Genomic DNA, 14,491 nt, shown 5'->3' with positions numbered 1-14,491 from the left:
CAACGCCCAGCCTGTTTGCCCTGCAGGGGTGGCTGAGGATGCTCCTGTCCTGGCAGGGGGTTATTGGGGACCAGACTGCCAAGGGGAGCCCAGCAGGGATTTGTCCTCAGGGGACCCTCTGGCTTCACCCTGCTCTGCTCAGATGTTTGCTAATCAAGTGGCCCCATGATGGGCAGCTGGCCCGCAGCAGCCGCTGCAGCGCTGAGCTCACACTCACAGCAGCCAGCGCCAGTACTGCTGCCGAAGCCTGGAGTCAGCAGCAAGCCTTCCCAGGCAGAGGCAGCTCCCTGAAGAGGGGGAAGATGCTGGAAGACTCCTGGCATCCAGCTCCAGGAGAGGTTCCCTGGCCAGGTTGGGTGCTTTCAGGCCAGCCCAGCCAGCCTGTGACCACTTCTTGGTAGGCTGTGAGTGGAAGAGGCTGGAGATGACCTGGAACGGCCCTCAGCAGGCTGGAGACCTACACAGCCGCTGCCGCTCCAGCCCACAGCGCCTGCGGTCTGGCTCGCTGTGGAGCCACAGGACCTCTGATTTTGGGATACAGCTTCCTATCGCTGCTGTCTGGAGATGGCAGAGGTGTGGGTGCCAATGCCACCCATATCTTCCCTTCCCATGAAGGGAAGGTCTCAGGAGTGCTGGAGCACACTGTCAGCATTGTTGCCTCTCTACACCACCACAGCCCAGCCCCACAGCATCACCAGGGGGTCTAAAAATCACAACAGGTTTCATTCTGACATCTTTCTCTCTGCCTCCTGGCTCCTGAGCCTTTAGTTTACCCCCAGACCATGATTTCCAGCTTTTTCTTCTCCCCTGCAGATGTTGGGGTAGAAACAGAAAGCATGACAGGACACCTCACCTCCAGGAGCAGGGACCGCAGGAAGGACCTGACTGCCGGGAGGACCAGCCCTGACGGACCTCTCTGTCCCTCCCCAACAGCAAACCCCACTCCCCCACCTCTGCTGGCTGTGCACCTCCACCATTGCCCAAAACGTCCTACATGGCCACCTGCATCCATGCCTTGCTGTGGGATCCCCGTGGGATCCCTGCATCCCTCGGTAGCTCTGCCAGAGCAGCTCCTGCTGGCCACCAAGCTGATGAGCACAGCCCCCTCTGGATTTAGCCCAGAGCAGGGGACCCGCTGCTCCGGTGGCTGTCCTGCAAAGGGGTGTGCCGTGGGGACGGCTGCCTGCAGGCAGGGTGCTGCAGCCCCTCGCCCAGGCTCTGCAGCGGGCAGCCGTGCTGGATGCGTTTCCAAGGCAACAGGCAGGCTGCCTGCACAGGGATGCGCTCAGAAGGCAGCTGGGGCGAGTATGGTGGGGATGCTCCAGAGCCGGGCATGGCAGCAGCTGGTTAAGGCTAGTGTCCCCACATCTTGGGCTCCAGACACATCCCAGCACACCCAGGCCACTGCGTGCTCTGGCTGCTTCTGGAGGGCGACGTTGCTCCTTCCCCACTCCCACCCTCCAGAATGGGGGGTTCAGAGAAGGCGGTCAGACTGTCTCCACTCACCCGCCACAGGAAGAGCCGTGGCCCCAAGAGACCTGAGAGGGTGGCATGACAATGGTGCAGGATGATGGAACTCCCACACCTCCCCAAGGCATGCACCTCGGGGCGGGACGCACATGGTCCCTATTACAGACCGGGACGGGGTGGCCACGGCCCCAGGACTCACCTCCAGGACCCTGCCGCTGATGTACCGGTCACAGGTCTCGCACTTGATGCCGAATTGGGCATGGTAGTCGGACTCGCAGTATGGGACGCCATCCCTTTGGGAGAGGGAGGAGAAGGGGGTGAGCAGTGGGTGAGCCAGGCTGGGCACCCCCTCGCTGCAGCCCCAGCCCCAGCCCCGGGGGTGCAGCCCAGCAATGGCCGGCACGGCCAAGCCTGCCGCCACCACGGCAGCACTCACTTGCTGATGTACTCGCCGGTGAGGATGATCCCGCACGTTTGGCACTTGAAGCAGCTGACGTGCCACTGCTTCTCCAGGGCCAGGAGGGACTGGCCTTGCTTGATCTCCTCCTTGCACCCTGCGCAGTCTGGGGGGACAGGAGATGGGGGGAGCGCATGGGACCACCGCAGCTCTGCGGCAGGGGCTCGGCAGCATGGCAGGGACACGCGCATCTGCTGGCCCACGTCGAGGCCCCCGGGCTCTTTAACCCGGTGTGCCCCTCGCACTCAGAGGAAGCCCTGCCCCAAAGGGGGTGCTGCTGTTATAAAAACCCTGCTCCTGAGACCACTCCAAGGGCAGCCCCTTCGGGATCATTTATGGGGAATCATTTCTTTACAGGAATATGCCACCCCTGCTTGTTCCCAGCAAAGGAGACAGGAGGAAAGCCTCCTGCTGGAGCTGGGACCTCTGAGGCACCGCTGGCACCCAGCCACGCTGGCCAAGCACCCGCCACAGCCAGAGCCGCGTCTCCCTGCCGGGTGGCGAGCTCAAACCTGGGCAAGTGCATGGGCTGGGGGCCGTGCTGCCCTGGCAGGTCCCTGGGGGCTCCCCTCTGGGGCGGGAGCGGTGGGAAGTGTTCGGCAGCGAGTGCAGCAGAGGAAGGGCTGTGCTCTCCGGCAGCCGCGTCCGGCCCCGCTGCAGTATTTACGAGACTCCCTTCCTTCCCCGCTTCCCCTGGCTCTCGTCAAGGCTGGGAGCAGGAAGCACATGGGCCTCGGACCCCTGACCTTGACTCCTCCTTGTCCTCTCCTCCCCCTGGGCAGCAGGTTTGCCTGGATGGGGTTTCTCCTTAACTCCCTCCCTGCCGCAGCACCACAGAGGTGCAGCAGCACTGCGCAGGCAGGCTTTTCCACTGAGCCCATTCCCTCTCTCACTCAAGTGCTGCTGGTTTTTTTTGTTGCTGGCAGGGCTGGGGCTGCAGGGAGAGGCTCAGCATCCTTCTTCTAGGGATGTCCTCCCCGCAGAGTGTGCCAGTGTGGGCTCCAGCAGGCAAACCTCCCCTGCCACCCTGTCTGGGTGGCACTGCCAGGGCACCTGTGCCACAAGGGGCACATGCGGGCAGCAGGCTTCATCTGGCTGCTGCCTGCAGCTGCCTATGAACAAAGCATGGTGCCCTCAGGTAACCCCGCTCTGCAGCCAGGGAGGAGCGCTGGCGGGAAGGGAGAGGAAGGCAGGCAAGGACAGAGCGTGCGGCTGCCCTTCCCCTGCCCGCTGCCCCGGCCCTGCTATGGGAGACAGCAGGGTGCTGGGGGCTGGCCACAGCCTGCCTCTGGCAGCTCAGGGTCCTGATGGAGGGAGATGGGGAAACCCCGTCCTCCAGCTGGGGCTCATTCAAACCCCGCCACGTCCCCCAGCTGCACCAAGGCCATGGTGAGAGCTGGGGGGAGGCAGCTTGGGGAGCTCCCAGGGACCTATCAGCACCAATTCACAACTCAATCCAAACAGCCACCACCAGTGCCACCACGGTGACCGGATGACAAGGACCACGGGTGACACCACAGTGCTGGGTCCGGCCCTGGCTGCAGGGCTCAGCTCCAGGCACAGATGCTCCAAGCCTTGCTGAGCCGTAGCCACAAGGACCCCCGCCCGGCCTCGCCACGGCTCAGCCCGCTGACGTGGCAGCGTTTGGGCACCACGGTGTGGCACAGCTCCCGGCTCTCCCTGCCTTCTGCCACCTGCCCACGCACCGCGCTGAGACAGCTCCCCCGGGACTTGACAGCAGCAAACACGGGGCATATGGGAGACAGCGAAGCATGATGGTTAACGCTGCAGTCCCCTTGCTCCGGACACGGGCTGAAGTGAGCCCTGCCTGCAGCAGCTCCATGCCCCAGGGATGCTCTGCCAGCCCCCAGGCACAGCACCCACGGGATGCTCCGCGGTGGCCTGGGGCAGAGAGCCAGCAGCAAGGCAAGACTGGGCAAGCAAAGCTCAATGAGAGGGGAATAGCATGAAGAGAGGGTATCCCAAGGAACAACCTGGGGTCAAAATCAAGGCCAAATCCACCCAAAAGAGCCTGTCCTGAGTTTTAACTTAGGTTCATCAGCACAAGGGGGTGAGCGCAAGAAGCCTTTTCAGTGCTTGTAGAGGCAGTGAGTAATGCCAGCGTTGGGAAAGCCAGGCGAGCGGTCCCAGGGCTGGCACTCGGACAGAGACGTTGGTGCAGTGGGGCACAAACCAACATCTGGCACTGCCTCCGAGCAAACCCAGCTCCAAAACCTCCCCACCGCCCCAGACATCACCCGCTGGGGTGGCAGCACCCGCCCAGGTCACAAACAGGCCAAGGGAGTTTCCGAAACCAGCGGTGACCTGCAATGCCGGGTGGAGCCACGGGACTACCCTGTTCCTCCTCCAAAACCTCCACAAACGCCCGTGGCTCCGTGCAGCGCTGCATGCTGGCCCCAAAGCCCGTCCCGTCAGCTCCCCGAGCACTGCTCCAGGGACAGGCGGTCCCTCTGCTTGCAGCCGTCACATAACACAAGAGCAGTCAACTTACGGCTGGGCCCGTGGATCTTGATAGGTTTGGTGCTGATGAGAGAATGGGAGCAGTTTTGGCAGACGCAGTCCTTCCCGCTGAATGTGACTTTGTCTCCGATGGGGAACGGCTTCCTGCAGCCAAAGAAAAGGTGGGGAGCTGTGAGCCGCTCACCCCTCTCCACGCAGTGCGTGGGGCTGCCCGTGAGCTCCTTCCCCAGGGGCCAGCAGGACCCGCGGTGCTGGGGAGCGGAGGGGCTGCAAGTGAGGGCTGCAAGGGGAGGCAGGGAGTGTGCAACGTGTGCCGGGGCAGGAGGACCAATGCAGGCATTAAGGCAGGTCTCCAGGCTGCAAAGGGAAGGGTCGGAGCCATTTCATTGCTTCCCAAGGGTTTCCACTAAGAAAACGCAGAGGAGGCGCTTGCTGCAGTGCTGAGCGGGGAATGAGAGGCCGCGGGCTAAGGAACACCCCTCTCCCTGGTGCGTGGCCAAGGGCTGCATGGGGCTTATGCAGGGGTTGCATGCCCTCAGAGACAGCTTCAGCTCACCTGCAGGTGCTGCAGACAAAGCACTTGGGGTGGTAGGTCCTCCCCAGGGCGGAGATGACCTCTCCGGTGATGAAGTCCCCGCAGCTGTCACAGCGGGTCCCGTAGAGCTGCTGGTAGTCGTGGGTGCAGATGTACTCCTGGTTCTTAAAGAAGAAGCCCGACTGGGCCAGGTCGCAGCCGCACACTGCGGGGAGAGGACATGCACCCGTCAAGGGGCAGCAGGCAGGGCTAGGGATCTCTGAGCCCACCTCTGCTGCATCTCGGAGGGTTTCCCTTCCCACCAGACGCGCTGGGGCCTTTCCCCAGCACCACAAGATGTCAGTGTTGGGCTGTGGCGGGGTGCAGGATGGTGCTGCCCAGACAGCCAGGGCTGGGCACTCCCAGAGGAAAGCCCCAGTGCAGGGAGGGGAACCCCTGCAGCCCCCACCAGCCTTGCACAAACAGCCAAGGAGGGTCCATGGCATCCCCTCCTGGACCCACGGCGCCTGGACAGGGCTCAGCCCCTCCATTTGACACTCACATCGTGTTGGGAAGCCAAGAATAAGACTGCAAAGAGTTGGGCGTGCCCTAGGGACAGCTGGGGAGAGGTCGTCTCCACACCCTGGGGCACTGCCTTCTCCATGATGAGCCATCTCCACTCCCTGGCCTGGACATGAAGCCGTGCCCCGATGGGAACAGATCCTGGGGCACACTGGGGTTGGTGCTCTCACTGCTTGTTTTTCCATAGGTGTCCAGCCCAACCTCGCTTCCTTCCCTGCTGTGGGAACCGTGGGTGGTGCACAGCCCATCAGAGTAATCCAAGGAGATGTGGCAAGCCCTGGCCCTTAGTGTCATTTCCCTCCTACGTCTTCTCCATCCACAGAGAGGCCTCGAGAGTATCAGACCCTGGAAGGCACCTCGGGAACGGGCACAGGGACTGGGTCCAGGGGCCTTTGCACGATGCCCATCACCTCTCCTGCAAGGTGATGGGGTGGAAGGGGGAACTACAGAGCAACTGAGCACCCGCTGGCACAGCCCATCTTGGTCTCTGCTTTACCCTTCGCCCCCAAGCACCCCTCTGTCCTGTCCTCACACACCTCACCTGCGCCCGTGGGCCAGCCCGCGCAGCAGCCGCCCTCCCCAGGGCACAGCCGGAGCCGCTGGCTGCAGGGCCCGCGGGGGCAGAGCATCCCCTGCAAAGCCGCTCCCCGGCGCTGTGGGCAGACAGCCGGGGGTACAGGGCCAGCACCCGCTGCTCTCCAGAACAGCCCGCCAGCATTTCCTCGTCAGTGACAAGGGACGGGCCACCAGCTCCGGGACAGTATCGGGAAGCAGAAGCAAGAAAAACGGAGGCAGGTCTGGGCCCCGTTCGGTGTGGGACCGGCGCGCATCCCCAGGGGCTGCAGCAGCCGCGCCAGGCTCCCGGGGACGCGTCGGGGACAAGCCGTGGGGCTGGCGTGGGAGCCGGCAGCAGCCCGCCTGAGATGGCAGGGTAAGAGCTGAGAGGGAAGGTGAGACGGGAGGATTTCCTCTCGTTATTTATTCCCTTTCACTTGGAAATCAGGCAGCGAGCACTGGCAAGCTCTCCCTGCCGGCTCCCGGCCCCTTTGAAGCCGGGGCTGTCCGAGCTCCTCGCTGGCAGGGGCTCGGCACAGCGCCCCGAGCACCCAGGCCAGCCCCGAGGGCGCTCCCATGACCCGGGGCTGCCCCGGCCGTGGGGACAGGGCTGCAGCAGGGGTGGGGACAGCCCAGGGGAAGAGTCCCCTCCAGCCAAACCCCCCGTCCCCGAGGGAGGAGCAGCAAAGCATGGCCAAGGGGACAGGCATTTATGTCCTGCTCAGCACAAGGTGCTGGGAGCTTGGAAGATCAGAGACCTTTGAAAAGCCCTGGTAATGGGATGCTTTACAACCTACAGAAGCGGCCACTGGCCTGGTTGAGAGCGGCTGCTTTAATAAACGTGCTAAGGAGCCCTTCAGTAGCAGCTCTGGGCTGTTAGCTTTTACAGCTCCACAGCTCCCCTCTTGTGCTCAGGAAGGATTCAAGCCACCTCTCTCCTCTATTTCTGCCAGCCCCTGGGGGCTGTCGAGCCCCAGCTGCGGCACACAGCGTCCCACGGCACCCCGGTTGCATCCCACGCGTGGGTGGCAGCGATCCGTCACCCGCCCCCAGCCCTGGCAGGAGCTGCTCCGGGCGTCTCCCCCGCCTCGCTGCCTCTCAGCCAGGCTGGCGACACCTCCTCCTCCTCCTCCTGATTTGGGGGCAAGCTGAAGGACACGGTGGCCCCCCGAGATCACAGATGGGCCGTGGGAACGTTTGGGACCGGCGCAGAGTGGGCTGTTGGCATTCAGGCAGCTTGAGGGTAGTAACGGTGCCCAGGTCTTGGCCACCCCTGTTCACAGCCTGCCAGCTCTGGCATCACGCAGGGGCATTGCCTGCGCTGCGCCAGCCCCGGGCCGTTGCCTCCCCGCCTGTGCTGCACCACATCCACCCCTGCGGGAAGCTGCCACCCCCGGGGTGTGTGACCACATCTCAGCAGGCCAAGTAGGTCTGCGCCCAGCCTTTTGCTCCCAGACCGCATCCAGGGCTGCGGGGCAACCTGGCCACCAGCTCTTCGGGCGGCACCGTCCTACCTTGGCAGGTGAAGCAGCGGATGTGGAAGTGATTGCTCTGGACGCGCACCACCTCTCCCTTGCAGGTGTCCCCGCAGCGGTAGCACTGGATGACGGTGGAGCTGCTCCCAGGGGTGTAGGGGTTTTGCTGATAGGGAACTGCTGGCAGAAAGGAGGGAGGGAAAAGCGAGAGAGGGGAAGGGTCTGTTAGCATTCAGGACACAGCCGGGCGTCACAGCACTGACCTCAGCCCAGCGGCTGCAGAAGAGCCCTCGGGCGACTGCGACACAGCAGCAGGACATCAGGCCATCGCTAAGGGCAAAGGACAGCCGAGCCCGTGACAGCACCCGGTGACTCTGAGCTGGGTGCACATCCCTGTCTGGATTCGGGATTTCCGTACCCCACAAAAGAGCCACCACCCCCATCTGGCTCACAGGTCTGCAGTCCTAAGTGCTGTGCGGTGCGAGTGCCCAGGCACCGCTCCCTGTCCCTGCATGGACAACCAGGTCACCTGCACCATCGCCCCACAGCCATGCAGAGCTCCCGGGATGCTCTCCTATCTCCTAAGCAGGTGCAGAAAGACAACGCAGGGACCAGCTGCCCACCGGCTCTGCTCAGCCCTCGGGCAGTCCTCGCTTGCTGCTGGCCTGCTCAGAGACGCGCCAGCGAGCACTCATTTGGCAGCAGCATGGGAAGGAACTGTTGTTTTTTGGAGCTTCCACTTGTTTGGTTAGGAACTGGATGAAGAAGTAATTTTTCAAGGAGCTTTCAAACATCACAGCAATTGAGTGTTTGGCCCTGGTGGGACTCTCACCTCCTCGGCGAGGAGCAGCATCCCAGCCCCGCTGCTCCTTCCGGAGCGGCACCGCGGCGCGTGCAGGCTCTGCGCTGAGCTGGGGGCTGCAGAGGAGGGGAGGGCAACACGGCTCCCCCGGACCTACGGGCCAGAGCTGACCTGCTCCTGCTGCAGACGGCCCTGGGACCCATCGCCAGTCCTCAGCCCCCCTGGCAGCTCTGCAGACCACCACGAAGGGCTGATGCTCTGCAGCCTCGCCCCAGGCTCCAGGGGAGGAACCATACAGAGCAGGGGGTCTTTCTGCTGTCTCAGCACAATCCCCAAACACACACAGAAAAGATTTTAAAGAGCAGCTCTGGCTTTCCCTGCCCCACCTGCAAGCGCACAGGCCGCTCGCAGGAGCCCTGGGCTGGCTGACACCATGCTAGCTGCCGCAGGCAGGGGCCAAGCAGCAACGGACTTGTTGCTGTGAGATTTCAGAGAGGGAGATGCAATTTCGGCAACTCGAGCAGCAAAGGGCAGGATTTCAATGGACCAGAGACTTCCTGACCCAGTGCTGAACTGCATTCCCAGGAACAAGAGAAGCAGCTGATTGAAACCTGGTACGTGAACTCCCTCCGGAGCGGGGAGGAAGGGCAGGGGACAGAGCAGATCACTCGTCAGAGAGGCTCCTCGCTCACCGTGGGGCGGCTCATGTGACGGGGAACAGAAACAGCCCGTTATTGGCTTCAGAAGCAAAGAAAGAGAAGTCAAAATGACATTGACACTGTCTCACAGTAAAATCCCATCCCATACGCCAAGCGCCCAGAGACACGCTCTAGGGAGGTGCAGCACTGCTCAGCACCGGGAGAACGGGCTGGCCCTCCCTGACCTTCCTGGGGCTATGGGGCTGCTGGGGACCCGCTGCCTTGCCAAGTCTGGCCGGAGGGCTGCAAAGAAAGCCGAGGGGTTTTCCTATGAGTGTCCCCCAGCAAAGCTCAGGCTCCAGCCTTGATGTGAACTCCCAAGAGTGGCTGGGACTTCGCTCCCGATCGTGCTCCTGCAGGCCAAGAGGCCAACAGCGGCACGTGAGGTACTGAAGGGTGCTGCGGTGCCAAGAGAGGTGCTATAAACTGGGAGCCAGGCCTGGAGCTCAGACCAGCAAAGACACTAACTAGTCTAGATCGAAATCACTTTGAGGCCCCAACTGTGATGAGGGACACCTGTAAAGCGAGCAGGGTGCCCTCACCCACGCTTTTGCAGGCATGTTTTGCAGGCAGGCGCACGCCCTGGGAAGAGGGGTCCAGGACCTCCTGTGGTGGCTGCTGCTGCTGGGCACCCATGAACACTGCAGCAGCCCGGGGGGACCCGGGCCTGACCCCAGCAGGATCTCCCGAGGCTGGAATAAATGGGGGATCTCTTCTGTAGGGGTCTCCAGCAGAGCAGGAGTTACAGCGCCGAAACTTCCTCCCACACGCCCTGTGCTCGCACCCTCGCCGAGAAGGAAGCAGGAGCCAAGCCCTGGGACACAGCCACGGCAATCCACAAAGCTCGGAGAGAAAAGCAGGAGGGAGGTGGGGTGAAAGGCTGGGAATTAATCAACACTTAAACAAACATTAATAATAAAAAAAAGGGGAAGAAAAAAAAAAAATCAATGTCAGAAAATGCAGGCATCACTTATGCCGGGCTGCTGGTCTCTAGGGGAAACTTCTTGGTGTCCATAGCAACCCATCGCCAAGCCCTGCACTGGCAGGTCTGACGGGAGGGAAGGCAGAGGAGAAGGAGCCGAGGATGGAAGAGATGCTCATAGCTGTGTTACACTGCTGGCAGAGATGAAACCAATACAGTCACTCCTGTTTGTACCCATGGAGATAGGTCAGGACCCGGCTTAGCGCACCGTCGCCCTCCCGCCTGCTGGCTTTGTTCAGCACTAAGCCGAAAGCTCCCTGATTTGTGATTAACCTCCGGCCCATGCTGGAATTTTGCTCCGGGAACATTAATGCATTGTTTTGCTGGGGCTCTGCTTGTTTTTGAGCCGGCAGCTGCCCGCCTCGTGGCCTCGCGCAGGAAGTATTACACATCGCAACACCCTGGGCAGGGGGACAGCTGAGCAGGGCAAAGCTCATTACACCAAAATAATCCAGTAATAATGTAAGTAGCATTAGCTGCCTCGCAGGCCAAGATACAGCAGTCGGGGTGAGGGGGTGGGAGCTGCCCAAGGAATGCCTTAATCTCACCCCAGTTTGCTCCCGCTTTTGCTGGTAGAGCGGGAAATTAAGCTGGCTTCGCTCACCAGTTAATGCATTTGTGCTCCATGATGCATCACAGAAGGCTGCCCAGGGGTGGATCCTGCGGGGCTGCCCCCACGTCCCAGCCGAGTCCGAGGAGCCGCTGTGGCCACAGCCAGGCAGCGAGCTGCCGCGCAGGGCTGCGTGGGCATGCAATAGATTTCCCGCTGATCCGGATTAAGGTGGCACCTCTGGTCAGGGATCGGTGCCCTGCGCAGACTTAGGGACAGACAGCAGCAGCCATACGCAAGCGAGGGAGCTTGCGACCCAGTGAGGGGAGAGATGGTGCCCCCAAACACCCCCCAAGGCTGCGCGGAGGAGCTGTGTGCCCTGGGAGGGCAGAGGGACCCTGCCCAAGAGATCCCCCAAGCCATGCTGCAGCGAGCAAGCTGCAGGTTCCTGCTGCACATCCCCGAGCAAGCCCCCTCCTTCGTTCCCAGAGCACCCACCTTCTGCTGCAGGAGGGTCAGCAGCCTCGTTTGCCTTCCTGCCCTCTTCCTGCACAGCGTCCCAGCCCTCACCGAGGAGCAGCCGGACAGGGAGCGCTGAACCCGTACGCTGCCTCCGAAATGCTTTAAGCCCTTCAGGAGAGGGAGGCTGACGGGAGATGATCCCTATCTACCTCGGAGGGACAGGGATGGCAGCTCAACACCAGTGCAGGTAACAGGGCACAGCCCCCCAGGGCGGGCTCAGGGCTGACACAAAGCAAGCTCCACTTGGGACTTGGGGATCCGCTTGGGACCCCCACCCAGGCAGCCGCAGGCACCACATACACCAGCAACAACCCAGAACCAAGTTTCCAGGAGCACAAGCTGTGAGGAACAGGACACCCAGGGGCATTTATAAAGATCCATCCATCATCCCTTACTGGGATCAGACCAGGTCCCGCTGGTTTCCCCCCTATCACTCTCCCAGGCCATTAGCCCTCCGGGAAGGTCAATCAGGTACAAACTGCTGCAGGCGGGGTTTGCATCGTTAGCAACAGGTAACTGGAAGCTCCCACCCAGCTCGGAGAGCCTGCCCTGATGCCATGCTATCAGCATGTTTATGAGACAGCATCTCCACAGGGGGACGGGGAGGCCTGATTTAATTAATTACCGGTAATTAATATTTGCACAATGTTCGGAGAGCCACAGGTGAAGGGGACTGTGGAAAAGCACAGCATTCACCCTTTAATTAATAACAAGAGGCGGTGCCACCATGGGAAGCTGAGGCGGGTGGGTGCTGGGCTGAGCACCGGCATATGCAGTGAGCAAGCGGGTGCTGGCTGTGTGTAGGGGAGATGCTCCCACTGGGTGCTGTGGGTGTCAGCATGGGGCTGTAAATCATCCGCTCGCAAAAAATCACTGGGGGTGGTGGGGCCAGGACGGCATGGGGAGACACACGGGATGGGGCTCCCCCGGGGAGGGCAAGGGGAGCTGGGCAGCCCCACTGGGCACCGAACCCCGAGGTGGGCTCCGCTGGCAGACCCCGGGCCCTCGTGTCCCTAGGGAAGGGCCGATGCCATGGCACTGGGCGACGGCGAGGAGAGGGCTGGGAACACGGCGGGGGCCGGGGCAGCTCAGGAAGAGGAAGCCCGGCCCCGCCAGCGCGCCAGCCCCAGAGGCGTCGAGGCCGAGGGGCGGCAATGACTGGCCAGAAAGGAATTTTGCTGGAAGCGCTGAAGGCTGAGGGAGAGGCTGGGGTGAAGCACCGGCGATGGGACACAATGTGCCGGGCTGGGGGCGGAGAGCGAGGAGGGTCAGAAGAAACCCCCCCTGGGATGCAGGGAGAAAGAGGTGGTGCTTGGGGAGCCTGCACCCCAAATCCTCTCGCCACAGCAGGGATGCAGGGCGGCCCAGCCGGCTCCGAGCCCCGCGGGAGGCGAGGGCGAGGGGGAGGATTTCCCCTCCAGGCGGGAGCCGTGCTGCATCCCAAGGGCGGCTGGGGAGGAAGGGTGGGAGCTCCAGCAGCCACTGGATATGGGTTTCTCATCAGCAGCGGGGCTGAGGACTCCTGCCTGCCACCCCACAGCGGCCAAAGAGCTTGGCCATGGCTGTAAAAATGCCTTTGGGGAGGAAGGGAAAGACGGGCTCGGAGCCAAATGATGCTGGTGCCACAGGCAGCACGGGAAGAGCTGCAGCCGGCCGTCCTGCCAGGGCCGCCTCCGACCCCGGGGCGCAGGAATGAGCCTGCTCTGGCCACCACGGCTGCTCGCCCCCCCCAGCTCCCTGCCAAGAAGGTGACAGTGGGGAAAGGCACTGGGGGCTGTCGGCAGCGGGTGGACGGGTAAGGGCACAATGTGGGCATGTGCCCCGCACCGTGCCGGTGCTGGTGGCCCAGCTGAAAGATCAGCCGAATTACCCCCGAAACAGAGGAAGGGGCCAGCAGTTGGGGTGCTCAGCTCTCGTGGCGAATCTGACATCCGCATGGCCATCTCAGGGCTCAGGCAGCTGGCCACTGCTTTCCCTCAAGCTTCTGCAGATAAAAGTAATTTTGACCAAGAAGAAAATTATATATTTACCTTTGGTCAAAATATTTTCTCTTCTGATCTTTCCCCTAAGTAAAATCCAGAAGTGCCGCACGAGTCCTTACTTAATATTTAGGTTTTTAGGCTGGGGCAGGCCAGGTGCTCCTGATAAAGGAACGGGCTGAGGCCAGGTACCACAGATCTGCTATGGGATAGTTCGAGCCTGGAGCGGCTCCGGCTGCTTCTCCCAATGTTTGCATCGCATACGTTGCTGTCCCCACGCGTGCAGCGCAGGAGTGGGCTGTGACGGGCACTGGCATGGAAGGTGGGCAGGGAGTCGGGGAGCGTGGGCTGGGAGCCACAGGGACCGCCTGCCTTACACAGACCAGGCACCGAGGTGTTTCCAAACCATCAGTCCTGTTAGTCAGCACAGAGCGTCGTGCAGGCAGGATTATGAACCCCAGCCAAGTCCATGCCAGCATCTCCTCTCCCAGCTCACAGGCAGAGCCATCTGCGGCTTATGGCTAAAAACCCTCCACTGTGTCACAGCTCCTAATCTAGCCCTAGGCTTCCCTAATTAGATCATGACCAATTATTGCTTCCACCTGCCTCACGCTGTCCCCTTGCCCCCCCCATCACTCCCGCACCATGTCACCTCGCTCGGCGTGACACAGGACACAAACAAGATGTGGGTGTCGCGAGGATGGCAGCCAGCGGAGCGGCAGTGGCAGATGCCGGTGCAGGCGAGGGCACGGGGCTGCTGGCAGCGGGACGGGGCTGGGACGGGGACGCTGGGCCAGCACTGGCATCACACAGGGGAGGGAGTCATCATGGGGAGGACCTGAATGAGTGTGGCCCACCACAGAGGATAACAGCAGCTCGATCCTTCCCAGCTAAGCTCTGTGCGAGTCCTTTCTTTGCAGAGGTAGGTCAAGGATGCAGGGCAGGGGTGCCAGTCCCATGCTCCCACACTGCAGCACCCTCGCTGCTCCCCATCCACCGTGTGCCACTGCCTGGCCCGTCTGCGCCTGCCCCCACCCGCTGCCGCTCCCGGGAGGGCTGGCAGCAGGCAAACCCACTGCAACAGGCTCCTAATGAGCTCAAATGCACGCTCTGGCCCCGCTCCAGCCCCCGACCCTGGGGCTTGCTGTGGATTTGACCCTCGGGATGCTCGAAGGCTCCCCCCCTGCCTTGGCAGGACGGCAGGCGGGAAGGGTGGGGGCCGGGGGCGTGGGCACAGCCCAGAGAGCCGGCAGCACCGTGCCTTGCACCGCACGGGCGATGCTGCCTGTGCAGAGGGGTGCAGCAGGCAGAACCAGCCTCTCCTCTTGCTCTGCTCTCCAAGCTCCCAGCAATGCGCTGGGAAGCAAAGCAGCCAGTGCTGGGGGGGTTCCCAGAGCTCATGTCAAGCCGGAGCTGGGAGGAGG

At 62.3% G+C, this 14,491-nt stretch overlaps 1 protein-coding gene across 4 annotated transcripts in view; it reads right to left on the bottom strand.

Moving 5' to 3' along the window:
* The window catches only part of ABLIM3 (actin binding LIM protein family member 3), a 55,599-nt gene that overhangs the window by 16,064 nt on the left and 25,044 nt on the right, over positions 1–14,491 (bottom strand). For 3 of the 4 annotated variants that reach the window (XM_082323924.1, XM_082323921.1, XM_082323923.1), the window contains exons 2-6: positions 7,574–7,714; positions 4,965–5,148; positions 4,440–4,552; positions 1,907–2,033; positions 1,670–1,763 (exon numbers count right to left, since the gene is read on the bottom strand). In XM_082323924.1, the coding sequence (XP_082180050.1) occupies positions 1,670–1,763; positions 1,907–2,033; positions 4,440–4,552; positions 4,965–5,148; positions 7,574–7,714 (659 nt within the window). The remainder of the gene's footprint in view (positions 1–1,669; positions 1,764–1,906; positions 2,034–4,439; positions 4,553–4,964; positions 5,149–7,573; positions 7,715–14,491) is intronic. The other variant, XM_082323922.1, reaches the window with a different exon arrangement.

Source organism: Platalea leucorodia (genome assembly GCF_965183815.1).
Source record: "Platalea leucorodia genome assembly, chromosome: 11".
NCBI classification, from domain to species: Eukaryota; Metazoa; Chordata; class Aves; order Pelecaniformes; family Threskiornithidae; genus Platalea; species Platalea leucorodia.
Note: the sequence above shows the minus strand (reverse complement) of the source record. Positions and strands in the feature narration are given on the sequence as shown.